At 47.7% G+C, this 23,895-nt stretch overlaps 1 protein-coding gene across 5 annotated transcripts in view; it reads right to left on the reverse strand.

Moving 5' to 3' along the window:
- PDE2A (phosphodiesterase 2A) overlaps nt 1–23,895 on the reverse strand; it is a 367,056-nt gene that overhangs the window by 11,755 nt on the left and 331,406 nt on the right. For all 5 annotated transcript variants that reach the window (XM_081909635.1, XM_081909636.1, XM_081909637.1 and 2 more), the window contains 14 exons: nt 23,066–23,105; nt 20,854–20,917; nt 16,670–16,748; nt 13,449–13,626; nt 11,878–11,990; nt 10,921–10,998; nt 8,932–9,054; nt 8,035–8,105; nt 5,775–5,897; nt 4,739–4,826; nt 4,349–4,396; nt 3,667–3,741; nt 3,051–3,150; nt 804–916 (listed from right to left, as the gene is read on the reverse strand). In XM_081909635.1, the coding sequence (XP_081765761.1) occupies nt 804–916; nt 3,051–3,150; nt 3,667–3,741; nt 4,349–4,396; nt 4,739–4,826; nt 5,775–5,897; nt 8,035–8,105; nt 8,932–9,054; nt 10,921–10,998; nt 11,878–11,990; nt 13,449–13,626; nt 16,670–16,748; nt 20,854–20,917; nt 23,066–23,105 (1,293 nt within the window). The remainder of the gene's footprint in view (nt 1–803; nt 917–3,050; nt 3,151–3,666; nt 3,742–4,348; nt 4,397–4,738; nt 4,827–5,774; nt 5,898–8,034; nt 8,106–8,931; nt 9,055–10,920; nt 10,999–11,877; nt 11,991–13,448; nt 13,627–16,669; nt 16,749–20,853; nt 20,918–23,065; nt 23,106–23,895) is intronic.

The following is a 23,895-nucleotide window of genomic DNA, read 5'->3' on the forward strand; positions in this document are numbered from 1 at the left end:
TAGGTAGCAAAATTCATGTTAAATTGCTGTTTTAGGGGTTGTTTTTAAAAGTCTGGGACGGATTAATCCATTTTGCATTACTTTCTATGGGAAAGCACACCTTGGTACTGGAACGCTTTGGTTTTGGAATGGATTTCCGGAGCGGATTAAGTTTGAGAACCAAGGTACCACTGTACAAAAAAGCCACAATAACTTTAAAATAAACGACTTATATCAAATAAAGCAATATTCAACAATCCATTAGAACATAATGGTAAGCAGCGAAATTACATATCAGCAAATAATAATGAAACAGTTTACAGTTTACAATAAATTATAATCAATAAGAATATTGGCAAGTCACAATGCATAAAATACCACAAAACATATAGAAAGAAATCCTGAATCTTCCAACATTCCCCGAGTTCTTGTGCAGGCATAGGCAAACTCGGCCCTCCCGATGTTTTTGGGACTACAACTCCCATCATCCCTGACCACTGGTCCTGTTAGCTAGGGATGATGGGAGTTGTAGTCCCAAAAACATTGGGAGGGCCGAATTTGCCTATGCCTGTTCTAGTGTTATGAGAGAGGCAGAAAAACCCTTCTGTTCCTTACATGGCACGTGTGATTTTACGCACCTCTGACTTGCCTTTCCCCAGAACAGAAAAACCCTGGAGGTGGCGACCATTCCTCATGAGGATGTAGAGGTGAGAAGGCTACCTTGTCATGTATGATCTGGTCGAGATTCCTGCATTTCAGGGGGCTGGACTGGATGACCCTGGGCCCCCCTTCCAACTCTACAGCTCTAGGATTCCCTCACTCACCGCGATCTTGCGGGTGGTCTTCCAGCCTTTGGTCTGGTCCGAGAGGTCGCATGAGGTCATGAGAAGGCAGAGCAGGAGGCTGTGGTGCTGCTTGTTTTGGGGGTCGTAGCCAACTGGAAAGGGCGAGAGATGGAGGAGGTCTCCTTTTTTGGACTCCGCAGAGACAGCACAAAGCCAGCAAGACACTCTCCCCAAAGAAACAAGGCCTGGAAGGTGTGGGGTCTCTGTTCTATCCCCCCCCCATGGCCCTTAGGAGAATCACACCTTGGTTTTAAATGCAGTGTAAGGTAGTCTCAGGGATGTGGGTGGTGCTGTGGGTTAAATCACAGAGCCTAGGACTTGCCGATCAGAAGGTCGGCGGTTCGAATCCCCACGAGGGGGTGAGCTCCCATTGCTCAGTCCCAGCTCCTGCCCACCTAGCAGTTCGAAAGCACGTCAAAGTGCAAGTAGATAAATAGGTACCACTCTGGCGGGAAGGTAAACGGCGTTTCCGTGCGCTGCTCTGGTTTGCCAGAAGCGGCTTAGTCATGCTGGCCACATGACCCGGAAGCTGGCTCCCTTGGCCAGTAAAGTGAGATGAGCGTCACAACCCCAGAGTTGGCCACGACTGGACCTAATGGTCAGGGGTCCCTTTACCTTTTAAGGTAGTCTCTATGGGAGTATATTTAATTATGGAAGTATCAGAGTTTTTAGGGGGTTAACCATGCTGGGATAGCTGGGATAGTAGGCTGCTTGGTTTTTGAATGTTTTATGTAGATTTTTCAATTTCGTTGTTCTGTATGGACAATGACAATAAAGATTATTGTATCGTAAGGGATTCAGAATCACACTCCATTGCCTGTGATTGAATCCCCACCCCCCAAAAAACAGAACTGGGTAAAAATAAGTACTTGGAAAAGTAATCACTTTTTGGAAGAGGGCCATGAAGATTTCTAATGCAGAAAGACTGGAAATCTAAACAAAATATACCGTATTTTTCGTCCCATAGGACACACCTGGTTTTTTTGGGGGGAAATAAAGGAAAAAAATTCCCTTTATTTGCCCCCCAAAAGCAGGTCGGGGAAACCGAACCAGGTTGAGGAACAGCGGGATGGTGGCGCTGTGCCTCCCTGTTGTCCCCCGAGCTTGTGGGGCTGGCCGATGTCTGCCTGGCGTGAGGGCGCTCTGCTTCAGGGCGCCCCGCCCGCCGGGGGGCAGGCTGCTATCCGCAGTGTGGGGAGCCCTGCGGGGAACTCCTGCAGGGCTCCCCACGCTGCGGATGTCTGTCCGGCGCGCGGGGCGCTCTGCTTCAGCGCGTCCGGCGCTCCGGGAAGCAGGCTACTATCCGCAGCCTAGACAGCCCTGCCTAGGCTACAGATGTCTTCCTGAAGCCTGCATCCGCCCCATAGGACGCACCCAGATTTCCCCTTCATTTTTGGAGGGGAAAAAGTGCGGCCTACAGGGTGAAAAATACGGTAAGCCATTGTAGGAACTTTTGTTACTTCTGATTAGATGTTATTTTTATTAGATTCTTTTGTGATTTTCTCTCTCTTTTGTCTCAATAAATGGTTTTTAATGTTGCATTTCAAATTGTTGCAAGCTGCCCCGGGTCCTTAGCACAAAGGGCAGGTAATAATTAATAATATTATTAATAGCACGAGACTCTGAATCCCAAGGTTGTGGGTTCAAGCGCCACATTGGGTGAAATATTCCTGCATGGATGACCCCCAGGGTCTCTTCCAACTCTACAATATTTTTTTTATTTCGTGATTCGGCGCTTCAAAATCTGGTTTCTTTAGGACTTTGCCTTTTTTTCTTTCTAGCTCTCATACCCTTAGGGATCATAGTTTTCAACTTTTTTCCCTTTTCTTGCGAGGAATCCTATTCGGAATAAGGGAATTTCCCTTAAAAAAAGGGAAACGTTGACAGCTATGCTAGGGATGTGTCTGAAAAGACAAAGGAGGAGAGAGCAGTGTGTTTTCAATTTTTGTGGGTCACTGGAAAACCAAACTAACTTCTTCTATGGTTCATACCTAATATTTCCTGTGGGCTAGACTGAATTGTGTATTCGAGGAAGATATTTCAACACAAGAAAGCCAATAGATCCCAGCCCCGGATTCTGCTTCCTTGACATAAGACAGGAAGAAGTTGTTTGTGTGTGAGAGTTTGTAGCTTTTATGTAAGGAGACTCCAGTCCAACTTTAGAAATCTGGTGGCCATGCCCTTCACATCTGGCTCCACCTGGTGGACTGGTGGACCCCTGGTTACCTTCTGCCATTTTCTGGAGGTCTTTGAAGATCCTCAAGTGGTGAGCAAGGTCTGTAGCCAGGATAATGTCTCTCATCAAGTCCAGCATCCTTTGGTAATCCTATTGGGGCAACAAGACTGGAAGTTGTGGGGTGTAACATCACCAAAGCAGTCAAGTACAGCATTCCCTGTTTGCCTAGAGTGGAAACACAGGGGAATGTTGCTCCAGCCAGGAGGACTTCCTGTCACACCTGGGCCAGAGCATCCTCCCCCTCCGTGTGACCAGGTAGATGGGCGTGGCCCTGGCAGACCCTATAAAGCTGTCTGCTGTCTCTGAAAAATTTCACACATCACTTGGGAAGACAGGCAAACTAATGCCAGTGTACTGGAAGAAGCAAAGATCACCAGCGTTGAAGCAATGATTCTTCAACATCAACTTCGTTGGGCTGGTTCTATATGACAACCTCCTGAAATGATGTCATCTGCTGGTGACACGCGAGACAGCTGCCAGTCATGCTGGTTGATGCTGATGGGAGTCGTGGTCCTGGAGTGCACCAGTGTTGAGAAATGACCGGCTTTAACCATCAATGCTTTTTGCTATGAGACCCCGGGAACTCTTGGCCGTCTCCTGACTCACCTTCCGAGAGAAATGATCGAAGATGTTGCAGCCGTGGGTGTTTAAGATGGCGATGGCCTGAGCAAAATGGTGCCTCTGTGCAGAGAGAAAAACATGCTCCTTTAGTGTCCCAGCTCCAGCCCTCTGGAATCAGTTGCCAGCTGAAATTAGACAGGCACCCCGCATCATGGGGTTTAGGGGCATACTGAAGATATTTTTGTTTGAAGGAGCATCTCCACCCCCATCGTTCTGCCCGGACACTGAGGTCCAGCGCCGAGGGCCTTCTGGTGGTTCTCTCGCTGTGAGAAGCCAAGTTACAGGGAACCAGGCAGAGGGCCTTCTCGGTAGTGGCACCCACCCTGTGGAACGCCCTTCCACCAGATGTCAAAGAAAAAAACAACTACCAGATTTTTAGAAGTTTTTAGGGAAGTTTTTAATGTTTGACGGACTATTTTATTTTAATATTTTGTTGGAAGCCATCCAGAGTGGCTAGGGAAACCCAGCCAGATGGCAGGGTATAAATATATTATTATTATTATTATTATTATTATTATTATTATTATTATTATTAATGCAGCCAGTTTGCTTTCTGCTGCTCCAGAGGGCAGGAACCTCGACACGGTTTTATTTTTCAAGAAGGAGCCAGTTCACATGCATCCAGCCGCTTCAAACTGCACAACATTGATATCTGTAATAGTTTTACCTCCATCACTGAACCTTCTGAGCTGTACAGGGCAGCCAAGACCGATTTCTGAAAAGAGAAAATAAAGAGACATCACGCCAGGGAACCCAAGCTGCTGTCTTAATCCAGGACGATACGAGACCCCAAACCTCTCCCTCCCTTTCTTGAAGACGGTTTCTGCTTGAATATTTTTGTTTCCCCTTCACATGGTTGCAAGGAATGTTCTTTTCGGCAGGGACACCGGCGCGTTTGGTTTGGAAAGACTGCAGAAACATTTTGAATTGGCGCCATCTGCATTGTTATTTTGCATTTGCAATATTGCATTTGTACATTTGTTCTCGGGAGCCTTTTGGGCTGAAAGGTGACATATAAATAAACCGTAATGCGGGATAAATAAATAAAAAGTCGTACCGAAGCCACCTGGAAGGAGTTGTTGGTGCCTCTGTGGTCCAGGTCGTGACACATACAGGAGATGAACAAAGCAAAGATTTCAATGTCTCTATCGAAGAGAGAAAAAAAAAGGAAAAACCACGCATGAGCTGCGGAAGGGCTCTGAGATGCCTGGGCTGCTCCCAAATTTGGCACTAGAGGAGGCACCCCATATGCAAACCAGCCCCAGGGGAGTTGGAGGTGGCGTCTTTGCTCAGCCTCCCCAACCTGGTGCCCCCCTGCCAGCCAAGAACACCCTCAGATCCGAAGTATTTAATTTTCTTAAAGCAGAGGGGGAGGGGACCTTGGCAAGTAGCCAGGGAACATGGGAGCAGGGAGGGTCAAAGAGCAAGAGGTCAGTACTGGATCCGGAGTCAGGATGTGGGTCCTTAGCTCAGCTGGTAGAGCTTGAGATTCTTAATCTCAGGGTTGTGGGTTTGAGCCCCATGACTGGTCATGTTGTGTGGTTGCCTGATGATCGTCTTCCAAAGGAACTACTCCATTCCAAACTTAAAAATGGAAAGCGTAATGCTGGTGGTCAGCAGAAGAGGTTTAAAGATTGTCTTAAGGCAAATCTTTAAAAATGTAGTATAAACACCAACAACTGGGAAACAGTGGCCTGCGAGCGCTCCAGTTGGAGAACAGCCTTTCCCAAAGGTGTCATGGGCTTTGAAGACACTCGAACTCAGGACTCAAGGGAGAAACGTGCTAAGAGGAAGGCACGCTTGGCAAATCCACACCGTGATCAACTCCCGCCCGGAAACCTATGTCCCCACTATGGAAAGACGTGTGGATCCAGAATTGGCCTTCACAGGCCTTTACGGACTCATTGATAAAACCATGTTTATGGAAGACAATCTTGCTTGGCTACGAGGGATCGCCAAAGAAGAAGATACCCCACCAAGCTCTGCATCGCCTGGACACCCTCCCCTGTCCCTGCCTCCATGCGCTCTGCGGCTGATCCCCGGCGTACACTCGGCCCCCCCTCCCTTTGGCGAGCAAAGCATCGTTAACCTACTCCAAGTAATTGACCAGCTCCAGATTTTTGTAGAGCAGGTAGCAGAAGTGGGAGACCGAGAAGGCATGGGTCCAGTTGTGGTATGGGGGGTCCCTGTATCCCTTTTTCACCATCAGGCAGAACCTGTGAGGAAACCCCCCCAAAAGAAGCCCATTGGTGAGAATGACACTGGCTATTTTCATTTTCATTTAATAGATTTTGTACTTCATTTGGTCATAACAAGAAGCCAACTACTAAGTAGTTTACATTAAAATTCAGGATAAATTCAAACATTAAAAAAACACCAAAGTTAGTCTATTCCTCTCCGCCCCCCCCCCCTCAAAATATTCACGATAAAATGAAGTAGCATATTAATCACGTGTCTGGGTAGGCATGTTTAAACAAAAAGTTTTTTTTGGTTTTTTTAGCCAACGCTGAAAATACACCGGCAAAAGGCCCTGATATCAATCGACAGGGAGTTGCAAAGTGGGGGTGCTGCCACACTGACATACCAATTTTGTGCCACCCTTGGCTCCTTCGGAGGAAATGTGCGGGATTTAAATGTATAATGGATTTATACATTTGTAATAATGGTGATAAGTCTGGAGTGAAAATTATGTGCCACTCTAAAACGCTTGGCGAGTGAAACCCAGCCATTTGCAAGACTGTTGTTCCTTTAAAAGTGGGCACCTCTTGAATTGCTCTTTCCAAATAACTGAGTCTGCACAGCCAGTTTGGGGCGTCTGGTTTAGGCGCTCTCGGTCGCAACATAGGGGCCAGGCAAGCCCCAGCCTTCCTCCTCCCAGTGGCGGACTGGAGAGTGGAGGGGCAGCCACTGGAGAGAGACCCAGGGCCGTCTTACCTATAGGCACCACGGGTGTGGGGCACCCGGGCGCTGGGCTCTCAAGGGTGCCAGGCTGAGAGTCTGGGGCCCGAGAGTTGAGTCCGGGGAAGAACCCGTGCGTTGGCCGCAGCAGGCTCTTCTGCTGTGGGCAGCTCTGCGCCGTGAGTTCGGGGGCAACTGAGCCAGCGAGATGCTGAGGGACCTTGCTAGCTCAGCCCTCCTGCATGCCTGGGAATGGGCCACCTGGGGGGGGGGGCGCCAGGTGGATCTTTGCACCCCGGCGCCACATATGCTTAAGACAGCTCTGGACAGACCCTTGCTCCTTCTGCAGCTCCGAGGTTGTGGGGATGGCTGGGGCTCATTGGGGCTGCCAGGCGTGGCCACAGGTGTGGCAAGTGAAAACACGGACCCTCCTGGCTCTGACTTTGTTCCCAGCGATTGAGTTCAATGGCTCAGCTTCGTCGTGGCCCCGGCTCACGCTAAGCCTGGTGTGCCACAATGGAAGGGCCTTCTCTGTGGTGGCTGCTCCCAGGCAACTTTGGAACTCCCTGCCTAGTGAAGCCAGACCCTGTCCTTCCGCCAGCAGATAGTTATATTCCTGCAGGCAGGGCCGGGTTGATGTTTGATGAGGCCCTAAGCACCTGAAGGTAGTGGGGACCTTTCTATGTCCAGCTGTCCTTTGTCAGCAACAAACGGTCACTGTTTTTTTGTGTTGAATATATGCTATATGGTAATTGATGGACCTAATAGGTATCTCAAGCCATTTGCACGTGTTGCCATGCAAATGGAGGTACCCTATATATAGAAAGGAGCAAACCAGTGATATTTTAGGGAGCAGGCTAGCAGGCGGGACCCATGACTTACATCCTAGGAGCCTACACAACACAAAACACTGTTGCTGTAGGTAGGTTTTATTTTATTTGTTTTTTATCCTATGTTTTAGAAATGTACATCCAGGGGGGTTTTTTTATTTATTTTTTTGGGGGGCCCCAAGAGAGTGGGGCCCTAAGCTATAGCTTGTTTAGCTTATATGTAAATCCGGCACCGCCTGCAGGTCTTTGGGATCTGGCTGGTTTTTGTTTTTAAGGAAAGTGCTTTTAATAGCACTGTGCTGTTTCTGTTTTTTGATGCTAACTGAGTTCAATTACCTTTTAATAAATATCTTGTACATTTCTGGTCTTTTGTATTTTATCTGTGTTGTTTTATTATCAAGTCCCAGTCTGGGGGAAAAGCCGGGTGCAAGCAGCAGCTCAGTCGGCAGAGCACGAGACGCTTAATCTCGGGGTTGTGGGTTTGAGCTTTACGTTGGGCAAAAATATTGCAGAGGGTTGGACCAGATGACCCTTAGGGGTCCCTTCCAGCTCTACAATTCTATGATTCTAATGTGTGAGTCTATGAAAGGGAGAGAAAAAAAAGACAGCCCTCTTGACATCCTACCTGACAAGGGTCTGGCGGTTGATTTTGTAGCTGCTGATGAAATTCATGTCCTGCAACATGCTCAGAATGGCCTGTGGAGAAGAGAGAGAAAGAGGGTGTGCATTCAGGAGGTGTGCAGAAGCAGCCAAACCCAACTTGATGCCCTCCTTTGGACTACAACTTCCATCAGCCTAAGAGGTAAAGGTAAAAAGGTAAAGGACCCCTGGAAGGTTAAGTCCGGTCAAAGGCGACTATGGGATTGCAAAAAAAATTCCTTCCAGTAGCACCTTAAAGACCAACTAAGTTAGTTCTTGGTATGAGCTTTCGTGTGCATGCACACTTCTTCAAAAAAATTTTTTGTTTTGACTATGGCAGACCAACACGGCTACCTATCTGTTATGGGATCGCAGTGCTCATCTGGCTCTCAGGCCGAGGGAGCCGGCGTTTGTCCACAGACAGCTTTCCGGGTCATGTGGCCAGCAGGACTAAGCTGCTTCTGGAGCAACAGGACACCGTGATGGAAACCAGAGTGAATGGAAACTCCATTTACCTTCCTGCTGGAATGGTACCTATTTATCTACTTGCACTGGTGTGCCTTCTAACTGCTAAGTTGGCAGGTGCTGGGACAGAGCAACGGGAGCTCACCCTGTCACAGGGATTCAAACCACCGAACTTCTGACTGGCAAGCCCAAGAGGCTCAGTGGTTTAGACCACATCACCACCTTTGGACTACAATTCCCATCAGCCTAAGAAAGCACAGAGGGCATATGCTGTATGGGTGGAGATCTCCCTCACAAAATCTGGAGCCAATTTCTAAGGATCCCTGTGTTTTGCCTTGTTTTGGAAAGTACAAAATAGGTTCATCTCTCATTAAAATGCAAACCCAACCGAATTTCTCCTCTGCCCGCCAATGCTCACCATAGACGTGTCATCCTCCGGAAGGGAACGCGGGGTGTAGGTGAATTTGGCAAAGTTTGGGTCAATTTCTGAGACGGGCACGATCCCTTCGTCGAGGAGCTTGGTGTATTCATCATCTGAAACCTGGAAGAAGAAGCAGCGCTTAGCTTTTCAAAAGGTAAAATAGCTGGTGTTATTATTATTATGTGGAGCAAGCTGTTTTGAGGAGGAGAAATGGTGACGATCAAGACTGCTGGGGGTTAGACTAGATGACACTTGGAGTCCCTTTTCGACTCCGCATGAAGATGTACCTGCAAACTGGCCACATTCCCAACTTTAAGCTAAACTGCCAATACTAAGTCACTTGTGTTAGCATATTCATTTACCTGTTTACCAACACATATGCAACCTGGTGTCCGCCGGAGGTTGTTGGAGCACAACTCCCCTCAGCCCCAGCCACGGTGGGAGCTGTAGTTCAACAATGCAGGGTGCCAGGTTGCAAAGGCTGCCATAAACTGAAATAGGGTGACAGGAACCTAGGCAGCCGGCAGGTACAGAGTCAGAGTCTAAGTATTTCCTAGTATGACTGGCAGCAGATTTCTGCCTTGCAGGGGGTTGGACTCGATGACCCTTGGGGTCCCTTCCAAGCCTAAGATTCTAACTCTCCGAGGCCTTCCACAGCCCTACCTGGGCGGTTGGAGGATGGATGGTGGATAACGGATTGAGGTTGAATCCTTACAAGACAAAAGTACTGTTTTGGGGGGACAGGGGGCAGGCAGGTGTGGGGGACTCCCTGGTCCTGAATGGGGTAACTGTGCCCCTGAAGGACCAGGTGCGCAGCCTGGGAGTCATTCTGGACTCACGGCTGTTCATGGAGGCACAGGTCAAGTCCGTGTCCAGGGCAGCTGTGTACCAGCTCCATCTGGTACACAGGATGAGACCCCACCTGCCTGCAGACTCTCTCACCAGAGTGGTGCATGCTCTAGTTATCTCCCACTTGGACTAGTGCAATGCGCTCTACGTGGGGCTACCTTTGAAGGTGACTTGGAAGCTGCAATTAATCCAGAATGCGGCAGCCAGACTGGGGGCGGCCGCCGAGACCACATAACACTGGTCCTGAAAGATTTGCATTGGCTCCCAGTATGTTTCTGAGCACAATTCAAAGTGTTGGTGCTGATCTTGAAAGCCCTAAACGGCCTCGGCTCAGTATACTTGAACCCCCATCGTTCAGCCCAGACACTGAGGTCCAGCTCCGAGAGCCTTCTTTGGGTTCATCCCTGCGAGAAGTGAGGATACAGGGAACCAGGCAGAGGGCCTTCTCGGTGGTGGCGCCTGCCCTGTGGAACGCCCTTCCACCAGATGTCAAGGCAATAAGCAACTATTTTACTTTTAAAAGACATCTGAAGGCTTAGGGAAGTTTTTAATGTTTAATGCTGTATTGTGTTTTTAATATTCTGTTGGGAGCTGCCCAGAGTGGCTGGGGAAACCCAGCCAGATGGGCGGGGTATGAATAAATAAATAAATAAATATTATTAATATTATTATTATTATTATACCTGAAGATGCTGCCTGGGTTCGAACTCAGAACCTCCTGCATGCCAAGCAGATACTCTGCCTCAGAGCTATGCTATCAGTATATTGATGCTGGAGATAGCTCAGGTCTACCCCCCTCACACGCCCCCAAGAGGAAGGTGATGCAGCAAGAGGGAGTCAGCTTGTTATCTGGCGCTCTATAGGGAAGGACTTGGACCAATGGATTCAATTAACCAGAAATGCAACTGAACATTAGCAAGAACCTTCTGAATGTAAGAGCTGCTCAACAGTGCAATGGTCTCCCTCGGAAGGCGCTAGACTCCAATGGAGGTTTCTAAACAGAGGCTGGATGGCCACCTGCCAGCGATTCTGGAGCTGAGATTCCTGCATGGCAGGGGGTTGGACTGGATGACCCTTGGGGTCCCTTCCAACTCTACAGTTCTATGATTCCATGATGCAAAGGCAAGCCGGCCTTACCTTCATATGGTACATCATCATCTCGTTGGCCAGGTGGCTCCGATACTGGGCTTCGTGGACCTTCTTGTAGAGCAGAGACTGGAGTGAAGGAAAACAAGAGGTGGGTAGGGAATATGTTAATGCAGGGGTCGCCAACCCGGTGCCCACGGGCACCAAAGCACCCATGAAGGCTTCCAGTGGTGCCCCCTGTTAGAATTCCTGCTCCGTGATTGCAGTCATGGGATTGTTGTCTACCACGTGATGGTGTATGTTTTCATCCACAGAGTGGGAAGTGATGGAGACAGGATGTTGGTGTTCCTGTGTTCCATGAAGTGGGACTATTGTCCTTCCTTCTTTCTCTCTTTGCTGTCTGAGGCTAGAGAGAGAGGGAGCCATGTTGCTGTGCTCCGTGTGTGTTTCTATGTAAATAAAGTAGATTAGCCAAAATGCTGAGTTGCTGAGGTCTGTTACACAAACTGCGAAGACTCTGTGGATCCCTAAGTGTGCCAATGTCGGTTGGCATCAGTCGCTGTGATGTTTGGGCTGAAGAAAGCTTTTGAAGCTCCCGAATGAACGACCAGGAGGGAGAGAACATGTCAGTTGGGCATGTGTCTCTGCCAGGGTCCTACTGGACCCTGAATGGATTTTTTTGACGTATCTTGGATGCTTTTGTTTTGTTTTGTTTCTCAAGAAAGCTCTGCAGGTAAAAGCTTAAAAAACGCATCTCTGTGTTAATGGATCAAAATCTAGTGATCTTCAGCAAGACGGCTGGCTTTGCACCCTCTTTCCTGGAAAGAATACAGTCCATTGCAGTCTTCCCCAACCTGGTGCCCTCCCAGCTGGCGCAGTCATGGAAGCTGCATCCAAGGCTTCTGGAGAGCACTAGGTTGGAGAAGGCTGGCCCACTGCGCAAGGGAGGTGTACAGCTCTACCTTGAGTGGAGAAAAGAGCCAGGGGAACCCAAAGGATCCTGCTTACGTGGGCGATGCTGATGCCGCAGTAGATGGAGAAGGCGGTGGCCAGATCCTCGTCAAATTTGCTGAACCAAGGCCCGTTTATTTTGTTCACCAGCTCAGCCACTCCAATGACCTCTGGAAAAAGTGGAGAAGAAGACAACAGGTGAGTTCTTGCATTAGAAGGGCAGGAGAAGGCGCACACCCGATTGCTGTGGGATGCGATACACAGATAGCAGTCAAGTACAACATTCCTTGTTTTCCTAGAGTGGACATGCAAGGGGATGTTTGGTCCCACCAGTCGGAACTTCCTCTTTCCTCCTGGGCTGGGACATACTTCCTTTGCATGTGACTAGAGGTGGGCGTGACTTTACCTGTCCAGGTAACAAAAGCACAAGGCACACAACACTCTTTTCCTCTTTCCTCTCTTTGACTTCCTCCGTCGTTGGAGCAGCTTTTTAGCTAGAGATGCTCTGTTGGCTTTCAGCCACCAGAGGACACTGGGATTATCCCCATATGGAATAGATCCACATGTAATTAAGTCTGCCTTCGGGGATTCAACTGTGAACTGATGATGTGAGTAAACTTCTTTTATATACTTTAAACAAGATTGTGGTGTGTTTATTCTTTTAAGAGGGATATAAGGGAACTTAGGTAAAGGTAAAGGGACCCCTGACCATTAGGTCCAGTCGTGGCTGACTCTGGGGTTGCGGCACTCATCTCACTTTACTGGCCGAGGGAGCTGGTGTACAGCTTCCGGGTCATGTGACCAGCAGGACTAAGCCGCTTCTGGCGAACCAGAGCAATGCACGGAGACGCCGTTTACCTTCCCACCAGAGCAGTACCTATTCATCTACTTGCACTTTGACGTGCTTTCGAACTGCTAGGTTGGCAGGAGCAGGGACCGAGCAACGGGAGCTCACCCCGTCGCGGGGATTCGAACCGCCGACCTTCTGATCGGCAAGTCCTAGGCTCTGTGGTTTAACCCACAGCGCCACCCGTGTCCCTTATAAGGGAACTTACCAGGAACTTAATAGTGAAAGGCTTACACAAGCCTGCAACCAGCTATCTGCTGTGTGTTTAAAAGGGGAATGTAAAACTACAATTGCACTGCATAGTTAGACTATGGAACTCTCTCCCACCAGAGTGAGTGGCTTTCAAAGAGGATTAGATAAATTCATGGAGAAGGAGAGGGCTATCAGCTGCTACTAGCTAGGAGGGCTCTGCTTCTGAATGCCAGTTGCTGGAAAAGAGCAGGAGGGGAGAGGGATCTTGTGTTCGAATCCTGCTTGCGGTATTCCCATAATGGGCATGTTGTTGGTCTGATCCAGCAAGCTCTCCTTATGTTTGCCTTTCTTTCTCCCTTCCAAAGGATGCTCCAACGATGTGCCGCCTTTTTGGCACGTCAAGAGGCAAGGGAGCTGTCAGTTACTCTCGAGTAAGTCGGTGAGCCCAGGTGGAGGCGAAAGGGGAAGGGACGTAGATCCTTCTCCCACTTGGGGGAGCATGGAAGATGGGGCACGAGGGGCTTCTCAAACATCTCACCCGCGTGGGGCATTGCGCACACCTGGCGTTGCGCTTCTTCCACACACTCACCCTGGTTCTCGTCCTTGATGGGGAAGCAGAGGATGTTCCGGGTGCGAAAGCCGGTGCTGTCATCCACCCCGCGGTAGAAGAGCGGGTGTGAATAGGCGTCCTTGATGTTGAGGATCTTCCCCGTGGTCGCCACATGGCCCGCGATGCCCTGATCGGCCGGAATCCGGAATTCGTGGCTCTGAGAAAGGATGCACAGCAGAAGGAAGGCGGGTTACTCCACAGTCTTGTGTGTGTGTGGAACTACCCGCCACCAACCAGCCTTGTTACTGGAAGGGCATCGTTGAGGACTGAGAGGAAGGCCAGCCAATACTCGGCCTTCGGCTCGAAGACAACAGACATTCTGCCTCAACAGGAAGGAAAGGAGGGGATGGAAGCACAAACTGGTTGGGAGGAGAAGGGGGGAAATTGATAGAATAAAAATAACAGACGTTCAAAAAAAGCAGTGTGGTTTATCTGGAAAACACGTAATATTAACCAGGAGCAGACTATTAAAAGATACTGAAAATTTATCTGCTTGAAATCTAAAGGGATAAATATCTTAAACCAGTGACTTCACCACTGCTTACTTTTCTAATAAAGTGTTATCAGTCGGTAGAGCATGAGACTCTTAGGTTTGTGGGTTTGAGCCCCACGTTGTGCAAAAGATTTCTGCATTGCAGAGGGTTGGACTAGATGACCCTCGGGGTCCCTTCCAACTCTGCAGTTCTACGATTAGGCTGGTAGACTGCATAAGACCATCAGGAAAGCCAAATTTCATGTTGCCCTGTGGGGAGGGAGTCCTGGGTGTCTGTATTTGCTGTTACAGATAGGTAGCCGTGTTGGTCTGCCATAGTCAAAACAAAAAAATTTCCTTCCAGTAGCCTACAGACAGCCACCCAATCTTAAACAACTCCTAACCCACAATAATACTACAACCAGACTTAACACGGACACTGGCACCAGAGCCTGCAATAAACCCAGATGCCAACTTTGCTGCCACATACAGCTGGACAACACCATTACTGCCCCCAACAACATCACACATACCATCTCGGGACTATTTAATTGCTCATCGTCTAACATTGTGTATGCCATCAAATGCCAACAGTGTCCTTCAGCTCTCTATATTGGACAAACAGGCCAGACCTTACGCCAAAGAATAAACGGACATAAATCGGACATCAGGAATCACAAGACAGAGAAACCAGTAGGAGAACACTTCAATCTCCCAGGACATTCTATACAAGATCTCAAAGTAGCTGTTTTACTACAAAGGAATTTCAGAAATAGACTGGAAAGAGAAGCTGCTGAATTGCAACTTATTACCAAACTTAAAACCATGGAGAGACCTGGTCTGAACAAAGACATTGGATTCTTATCTCATTATACATGACAAAGCCATTTTTCACCTTCTCACCCCTTGCTTTTTCCTGTAAGACCTATTGCGGTCGTTAAGAGTCGTCAACAGGCTCATCACAGCTATCTGCCAATCACCCATTCCCACCACCCTTCTGAGTAATACCCCTCCCCACCTTCTCACTATATAGGAGGGTCTGGAAACTTCTGTTTCAGTGTATCTGAAGAAGTGTGCATGCACACGAAAGCTCACACCAAGAACTAACTTAGTTGGTCTTTAAGGTGCTACTGGAAGGAATTTTTTTTGTTTTGTATTTGCTGTATTTAAGATAAAATCCCACCAAACAGCTTAGAATTTATCAGGGTCCTCCAAGCCTTTGGCAACATGCAATATATGACTTGTTATCTTTCAGCTAGTGCTAAATGTCACCTACTTTTGCACCAAAGCGAAAGTCACAAGTGAGGTTTTCAAGTTAGGGGGCAACTGAGGCTCTCACAGCCACCAGAAATTTGGAGAATTCCTGCGCAGCATTTCTTTCCATTTTTCCAAAGCGTTGGTGCAAAATTGACTTCTAGCTTCCACCCAAAGGTCAGCTACTGCCAAAAGCTTGGCTTGAATGTGCTGGGATTTGAAATGAATTCAAATTCTCCCAATTCTTTTTATTTCATTTTTGCAAGAATCTCTCCGGATTCAGACGGTGTAAGAATAAGAGAAGGGATGGGAATTGAGTTTGGCAAAAGATACCTGGAGCCTTAAAAAGCACACCGGTGCCAAATTCTCGAGACAACCAAGAAACGAAATATTAAGAGCAGTTTAAAAGAAGTTACATGGATAAAAATAAGGTGGGCTCCCACAATTATACCCCCATTCCTTTAGTTCAGGGGTGTCTAACCTGCTGCCTTCCAAATATTGTTAGACCCCCCCATCTCCCAGTAGTCCCAGTGTGGCCACTGGTCAGGGATGAGGATGGTTGGAATTCTGATACAACTATATCTGGGGGACCAGAGATAGAGATATGAAGCGGGGGTGGGGACTTGGGGGGGAGTTTCCCTTCCCCATTTTTCCTCCCCCCCCTTTAATTTGTCCCTAAAAAACTGGAAAAAAGAATGGGAGAAACTGGAGAAAAATGACCCCCATTTCTCCACTCCCACTCTCACAGTAGTCCCCCCAACTTTCCTTCTGGCGTCCAGGGCCAGATTTAGGTTTGATGAGGCCCTCAGCTCCTGAAGGTCATGGGGCCCTTTATATGTCCGGCTGTCCTTTGTCAACAACAAATGGTCGCTGTTTTTTTGTGTGGAATATATGCTATATGGTAATTTATGGACCTAATAGGTATCTCAAGCCATAACAAAAGATGTATTTTATCAAAGGAATTGTTGAACTGAAATACAATTAAAAAGTATATTAATGGTGAAATACAATTAAGAAGAAGTATATCAATAGTGAAATAATTATTAAGCTCTAACTTAAAATGATTTTTTTTATGCATAACAAACACATTGGCATTTGGCAATAACAAAAGTTCCTTTAGAAACACAATTTACAGCGACTCATAATCTAGTCTCTAAAAACCAGTCTCTGTGCAACCAGTCCATGCAGAATGTCGGCACCCTCTATATAGAAAGGAGCAAACCAGTGATATTTGAGGGAGCAGGCTAGCAGGCGGGGCTCATGACCTACATCACAGGAGCCTACACAACACAAAACACTGTTGCTGTAGGTAGGTCTTATTCTATTTGTTGTTTATCTTACATTTTGGAAATGTACATCCAGGTGTTTTTTATTCCCTTTAATTTTTTTGGGGGGGGGGCCCCCAAGAGAGTGGGGCCCTGAGCTAGAGCTTGCTTAGCTTACACGTAAATCTGGCACCGCCGGTGGCCCTTACCTCATCATCGACCACGCCCCCGTCAAAAACCTTGGCCACCAGTTCGTGGCTGCTTCTGTCCAGCAGGAATACAGAGCATCTGCAAAAGAACAAGCCAAGGTGAGATACGGGCCCGATAAACCACCGTCGCCGGGATCCTGACCGTTCTCTGGGACAAGCGAGGGGGAACGCAACCTCTGGGCTTGCGCACGGGTCAAAGTGGTGGTGGTGTGAGAAACGGCGAGGTCCCAGAAGCATAATGAGACAACCACGTATCTGATAAAGGATGAGATAATTGCCCCCATAGCAGGGACACCCAAGGGTGGCACTTTAGGGATGGAATGAGGGCGTGAGTCAGCCCCACCGTGTGCTAAAATTATAGTTTCGATGGGGGTGGGGTTGGTAACTTGGGTGTTGTTTATTTGGGGTGGTTTTAAATTGTTCTCTTGTATTTGTGATTTGTACCTTTTGGTTTTGTAAGGTTGGTTGATATTCTACAGCCTTTTAAATGTGTTGCGGGAGAGGGTGTTATTGCCTCATTGTTTTTGCTTTCACCGTTTACTGGAATGTGTTTTTTTAACCTTGTATTATTATCCTGAAATCTTGTGACAATATATACCGTATTTTTCGCTCTATAAGACATACTTTTCCCCTCCTTAAAAAGTAAGGGGAAATGTGTGTGCGTCTTATGGAGCGAATGAAGGCTGCGCAGCTATCGCTGAAGCCATAACAGCAAGAGGGATTGCTTTCACTGAAGTTTTGCCTTGCTTTCTTCAACAACATTTGATTCAGAATATTTTTCCCTCTTGTTTTCCTCCTCTAAAAACTAGGTGCGTCTTATGGTCGGGTGTGTCTTATAGAGCGAAAAAACCTCTAAAGATAAATACAAAAATCTAAATAACTGGGCTGCAGCCGTAAGCTGTTTATTCCAGTTTCCCCGAAAGGTTTCCCTAACTGTTCATTTCCGCATTCTGCCTGAGCCTTTGCATCGCATGAGTGCCACTTCCGGAAATATAGCAGAATACAGTCGGGGCCAGAGTTTGGTCTTTCAAATTCTAGCAGAGCCCTGTGCAAGCCCAACATTTGGTGCCTCTCGCTTTCTGTTCTGCTCAGTTCCCTACATCATAGTTGCAATGCCCTGTGCAGGGGAACACATCTTGCCGCCCTAAATCCGTTTCTGATACAATACGATCACAACTTACCGTATTTTTTCTGTGTATTAGACGATGTTTTTTGACTAGTACGAAAGTGGCTGCCCAGCATTCTCACAGGCCCATATAAGATCAGCGTACACAGTTAGACCTGGTGAGCATTTACGGTTCCCTGCGGAAAGCCATCTAATTCAGATTTTAATTTTATCCTGTCTTATTTTTAAGAGGTGATTTAATTATTGTTTGATTTTATATCAGTGTTTATATTTGATGTTAGCCGCCCTGAGCCCGGTCTCAGCCGCAGAGGGTGGGGTACAAATAGAAGTTTATGATGATGATATCAAAAAAACTGGGGTCATCCTATACATGGGGGAGGAATCTGTGCACCCACCAGCCAGCTGTTTGGTGGGCACGCAACCCCCCCCATGCCGCTGCAGGAGGCGCATGCCAGCAGTGGCGAGGGGAGAGCAGCTGCCCACTTTGCCAACCCCCAGCAACGGCCCTGCTGGAGTGATGGCGTGCATGCAATTCCCCCTAAAAGCTCAGCGACTTTGGGCCCCCTCCCCTCATTTTCTTTAAATTTAGTTTCCCCAAATAGGGGGCGTCTTATACATGGGGCGTCTTATACACGGAAAAATATGGTATGCGGTGGTTCGGCTGCAGCGGTTCCATGCCGTCACAAATACTGTGTATACCCAAACCGTTAGATCTGCCTTGTGGCTAGAAGCTGAGGAGGAGGAGGCGGAAGGAGGAAGAATCCCCTGAACCTCCAGAGTCCACATGCTGAGTGGACCTTGCCCACCAAGCAAGGTGGAGAACTTAAAAGCTCATTTTGCACCAGGTAACCCAAGAAGACCTGGCAGAAAAAACACACACCTGCTGAGCCACCTGCAGGGCTGGATTTAGGTTTGATGAGGCCCTAAGTCAGGCATCCCCAAACTCAGCCCTCCAGATGTTTTGGGACTACAATTCCTACCATCCCTGACCACTGATGATGATGGGAGTTGTAGTCCCAAAACATCTGGGGGGCCCGAGTTTGGGGGTGCCTGCCCTCAGCTCCTGAAGGTAATGGGGCCCTTTATATGTCCAGCTGTCCTTTGTCAACAACAAATTGTTGCTGTTTTTGTGTGTTGAATATATGCTATACAGTACTGTAGTATCTTGGGTTACAGATGCTTCAGGTTCCGGACGCTTTAGGTTACAGACTCCCCTAACCCAGAAATAGTACCTCGGGTTAAGAACTTTGCTTCAGGATGAGAACAGAAATCGTGCTCCGGCAGCGCAGCGGCAGCAGGAGGCCCAATTAGCTAAAGTGGTGCTTCAGGTTAAGAATAGTTTCAGGTTAAGAACGGACCTCTGGAACGAATTAAGTTCTTAACCCAAGGCAGTGGCGGGTGGGGCGCGGCCGCACCGGGCGCAACATCTGGGGGTTAGGGGGCGCAAATCCACGGGTTAGGGGGTGCAAATCCATGGGTTAGGGGGCACAAATTACTTGCCTTGCCCCGGGTGCTGACAACCCACGCTACGCCACTGACCCAAGGTGCTACTGTAAGGTATTTATGGACTTAATAGGTATCTAAAGTCAATTGCCCATAACAAAATATGTATTTTATCAAAGTAATTGTTGAACTGAAATACAATTAAGAAGAAGTATATTAATAGTGATTTTTTGGGGGGGCCTCAAGAGAGAGGGGCCTTAAGCTATAGCTTGTTTAGCTTAAATGTAAATCCAGCACTGGCCATCTGCCTTGCTTGTGGAGCAAGCCTCCTCAGGATCCCAGCTTTGGGAGGCTAGGGATCTCGTGCAAAGTCTTGTGGGAATCCAGTTTGTCCTGTGGGATCTTGCACGAACATCCCAGGGTTGGTGCTGTGAGCAAGCCAGGCTTCGCAAGTGAGGCATAGAGCTTTTAAGCTCTTTAAATGCCCCGTAACCCCGAGTGTGGCTGGAGCAACCCAGCTAGATGGTCAGGGTATAACTAATACAATTATTATTATAAGCAGAACCGGAGCAAAAGGAGCTTTTAATCTCTCTGTCTTGCTTGGATTTAATTTGTGTGGTTTCAACCACCCTGCCTTCAGCTGTGTATGGTTGATATAGCGCAAGTTACACGGGTGCAAGAGGTGACTGTGCTGCCTGGTGCAGGTTAAGCGCTCATTTCCACGTTATTTAGAAATGGATTTTTGCCGGAAGCAAATAGCGCAGAAATGCATGCCAAACTTGTGCTATATTCCACTTGATTTCCAGAAGCAACTTCTGCATCACGTGAAAGTTGGAACAGGATGCGGAAACTAAGAGATAGGGGAATATGGGTGCACTAAAGCCTCCTTTAAAATGCAGGTGGCGCTGTGGGTTAAACCACTGTGCCTAGGACTTCCTATCAGAAGGTCGGTGGTTCGAATCCCCGCGACGGGGTGAGCTGCTGTTGCTCAGTCCCTGCTCCTGCCAACCTAGCAGTTCGAAAGCACGTGAAAGTGCAAGTAGATAAATAGGTACCACTCTGGCGGGAAGGTAAACGGCGTTTCCATGCGCTGCTCTGGTTCGCCAGAAGCGGCTCAGTCCTGCTGGCCACATGACCCGGAAGCTATACACCAGCTCCCTTGGCCAGTAAAACGAGACGAGTGCTGCAACCCCAGAGTCGGCCACGACTGGACCTAACGGTCAGGGGTCCCTTTACCTTTACCTAAAGCTTCCTCTAGCTCATTTCTCCAAAACAACCCCAAATTCATTTAAAAATAAACAAAAAAACAGGGAGAGGGAACAAATTCCTTGTGGGGGTGAGGCATTGGGAATCCAAAGTCAGTCCAAACCCGCACGGCTAAATTCAGAAATGTATTTGTCCCGCTGTTCCCAAACCATCTTGGAGGCAATTTTCCGGGGTGGTGTGTGTCTGTTCTAAATATACCGACCCATGAAAAGACCCGCCTGGGATCCGTCCCTTGGCCAGAGGGTCTGGTGTCTCAGGGCGGGGGCTTGCTTTCAGGAATGTCAGCCCCCCTGGCTTCACGTTGCACCAGAGGGAGCTCTGTGCGTCACCGTCGCAGCGGGAGACTCACATTTCGGCGTTGCTGAGATTCCGGGCCTCTGTGATGATCTCTTGCAGCAGCACCGAGACGTCATCTGCGAAGGGTCAGAGAAGCAGTCGGTTAGGAGACCCAAAGGCTACCGAGTGGCTTGTGGAAGATTGTTCTTATTCCTGGTAACGGCTAATCTTAATTATATACCGGCCGGGACTCAAGGAGGGTTGTAGAAATTAAAAGTAAGTCAGAATACAAAAAAGCTGGAAGCATATCGAAGGTGATTGTCGAAAAACAACTGGACTGCCTTAGAGCTAAAGCAATATAAAGATCTGTGAAAATACAGTGGTGCCTCGCAAGACGAAATTAATTCGTTCCATGAGCTGTTTTGTCTTGCGATTTTTTCGTCTTGCAGAGCGCGGATTCGCTGGGTATTAACAGCATTGATTTATTTATTGGAGATAAGAATAGGACTGGGATAAATTGTGTTCGCTGAGCCCGTATTTTATACAGTCTGTATATGATGTTTGATTGTTAATGTGTGGTGTGCTATAAAGGATTCTTGAATTTAAAGAAAAAGGAAGCAAACTCGCAAGACATTTTCGTCTTGCAAAGCAAGCCCATAGGGAAAATCGTCTTGTGAAGCAACGCAAAAAACGAAAAACCCTTTCATTTTGCGAGTTTTTCGTCTTGCGAGGTATTCGTCTTGCGAGGTACCACTGTAGAGTGAAAACGGCTCAGCGCTGTTGAAAAGCCTTTGGAAAACAGGCAGTTTTCCAGGCCTGCCAGAATAAAACAGTCTCCCCTGGCTGTTCGCACGACAGCAAGGAAGGAGCCAGTCTGGCTTCTCCAGGGAGGGAATTCCAAAGTTGTCTGGGAGCAGAAACCACCGAGACGGCATAACCTGCCAAGCGCCCCAGAAAAAAATGGGGTTTTTTGCACAAGAGCACTGTGGCCATTTTGGGTGCTCTGATTTTGCACAGTGCCCCAAAATGCATATTTTGGGGCACCATGTGAGATTTTGCCCTGAAAAAGGCATTTTTTTGGGAGGGAGGGAGCAAGAGTGAGGCATGGGTCACATGACTCGCCTGGGAAGATGTCCTGGAAGACAGGCATCCTGGTTTTGGGAAGGTATGAGACGGCCCTCTGCCACGTCCCCACCAAGCGGGGATTCAGAGCTTCTCTGAATATCTCAGAGCCCAGGAAGGAGAAGGCACATCTTGGACCTAAGCCATACAGGACTTCCCTGGAGGGGGGAGAGTGCGGTCTCCAAAGGCCAAATGACTGATATTTGTGGAATACAGTTTATCTACATTGCAATATTGCAAACAGTTTTGCCTAACAATTTAACTTGGAAGGTACTGGTTCAATAAAGCTCAAAAGGAAGGTTTGGACAATTAATGATTGGGAGTTGCTGCGCCATTAAACTCCAGATAACAGACTTGGACAACATCCCAGATTGGAACGGAGTCAGAGGAAGCTGCGCTGATAAAAAGACAGTTGGAAAAATATACACTAACAAAGCTGTCGTCGACGGATGAAAGTACATGATGTTTGACATGATTGAGAATCGTGGACTCAGGGACGGAGAATCATAAAGCATCAAAATCGAGATGTGGAAAATATGGAAACAATGAGGAGAGGGAGGACTGAGATGCGGAGATATGCTTCAGAGATCCGGACCGTGGGGAGCTCTGAAAAATTAATAATTATAATTTGGTCTTTTTTATTTTAGTTTTTTTTTAATTTTATGATTGGATATATTAATTGGATGTGGTTTTTTATTGGAAAATCAATTAAAAATGATTAAAATAAATAAATAAGCCGTGTAGGACTTCCATCACATCTGCTGGATACTCCAGGCTCAGTTTCTATCCCATCATCTTCCTTCGCTCAGCACAAGAGAGTGCGTCAAGCTGTGGCGAGTCTCAAATGCGGAGAGAATTCTGGGGTCCAGAAAGGCACCCCTTTTCCCCATTTTACCCTCCCGACAACCCTGTGAGGTAGGAACAGTGGATGGCTCAAGGGCACCTGCAGAGGTCAATGGCTCAGCGATGGCCTGACATGGTCCATTGAAAATGTTACTCATTGAATATCATGACTGCAGGGGCACACAGAGGCCTTTTTGGCCCTTCAGGATTTCATTGCAAAGCTCCCCCATTGTTTGTTGTTGTTGCCGTTATTCCCATTTTACAGATGGGGACTGAGTCCCAAGGCTACACTGGGGGCAGCTATGGAGGAGGATACCTACCGAGGTGTGTGAAGAGATTCTTGGCTACTTGCAAAAGAGCCTACGGGGGAGGAGAGAGAGAGAAGGAGAGAGAGAGATGAAATATATAAATCTTGCTCCATAATTCTGAAATGAAAAGCAGGTGATACCTCCCTTCTTCATTATTCATACGACGCAACATCAAAATGACAATGTAATTAGAGTTACAACAGTATGTAATATATAAGGTCCTCTCGACCTTATATATTTATATATACCACAGTTCAAGAAGGACACTGACAAACCGGAACGTGTCCAGAAGAGGGCAACCAAAACGGTCAAAGGCCTGGAAACGATGCCTTATGAGGAACGGCTAAGGGAGCTGGGCATGTTTAGCCTGGAGAAGAGGAGGTTAAGGGATGATATGATAGCCATGTTCAAATATATAAAAGGATGTCACATAGAGGAGGGAGAAAGGTTGTTTTCTGCTGCTCCAGAGAAGCGGACACGGAGCAATGGATCCAAACTACAAGAAAGAAGATTCCACCTAAACATTAGGAAGAACTTCCTGACAGTAAGAGCTGTTTGACAGTGGAATTGGCTGCCAAGGAGTGTGGTGGAGTCTCCTTCTTTGGAGGTCTTTAAGCAGAGGCTTGACAACCATATGTCAGGAGTGCTCTGATGGTGTTTCCTGCTTGGCAGGGGGTTGGACTCGATAGCCCTTGTGGTCTCTTCCAACTCTATGATTCTATGATTCTATGACCTTGCTGGCGTGGTCCAAAGGAATGCAGAACAATACGTTTGGTACCAGCTTGGCTGCCTGACAGGGCCGGATTGAGGTTTGATGAGGCCCTCAGCTCCTGAAGGCAATG

Source organism: Podarcis melisellensis (genome assembly GCF_964234715.1).
Source record: "Podarcis melisellensis genome assembly, chromosome: 4".
Classification (NCBI taxonomy): domain Eukaryota; kingdom Metazoa; phylum Chordata; class Lepidosauria; order Squamata; family Lacertidae; genus Podarcis; species Podarcis melisellensis.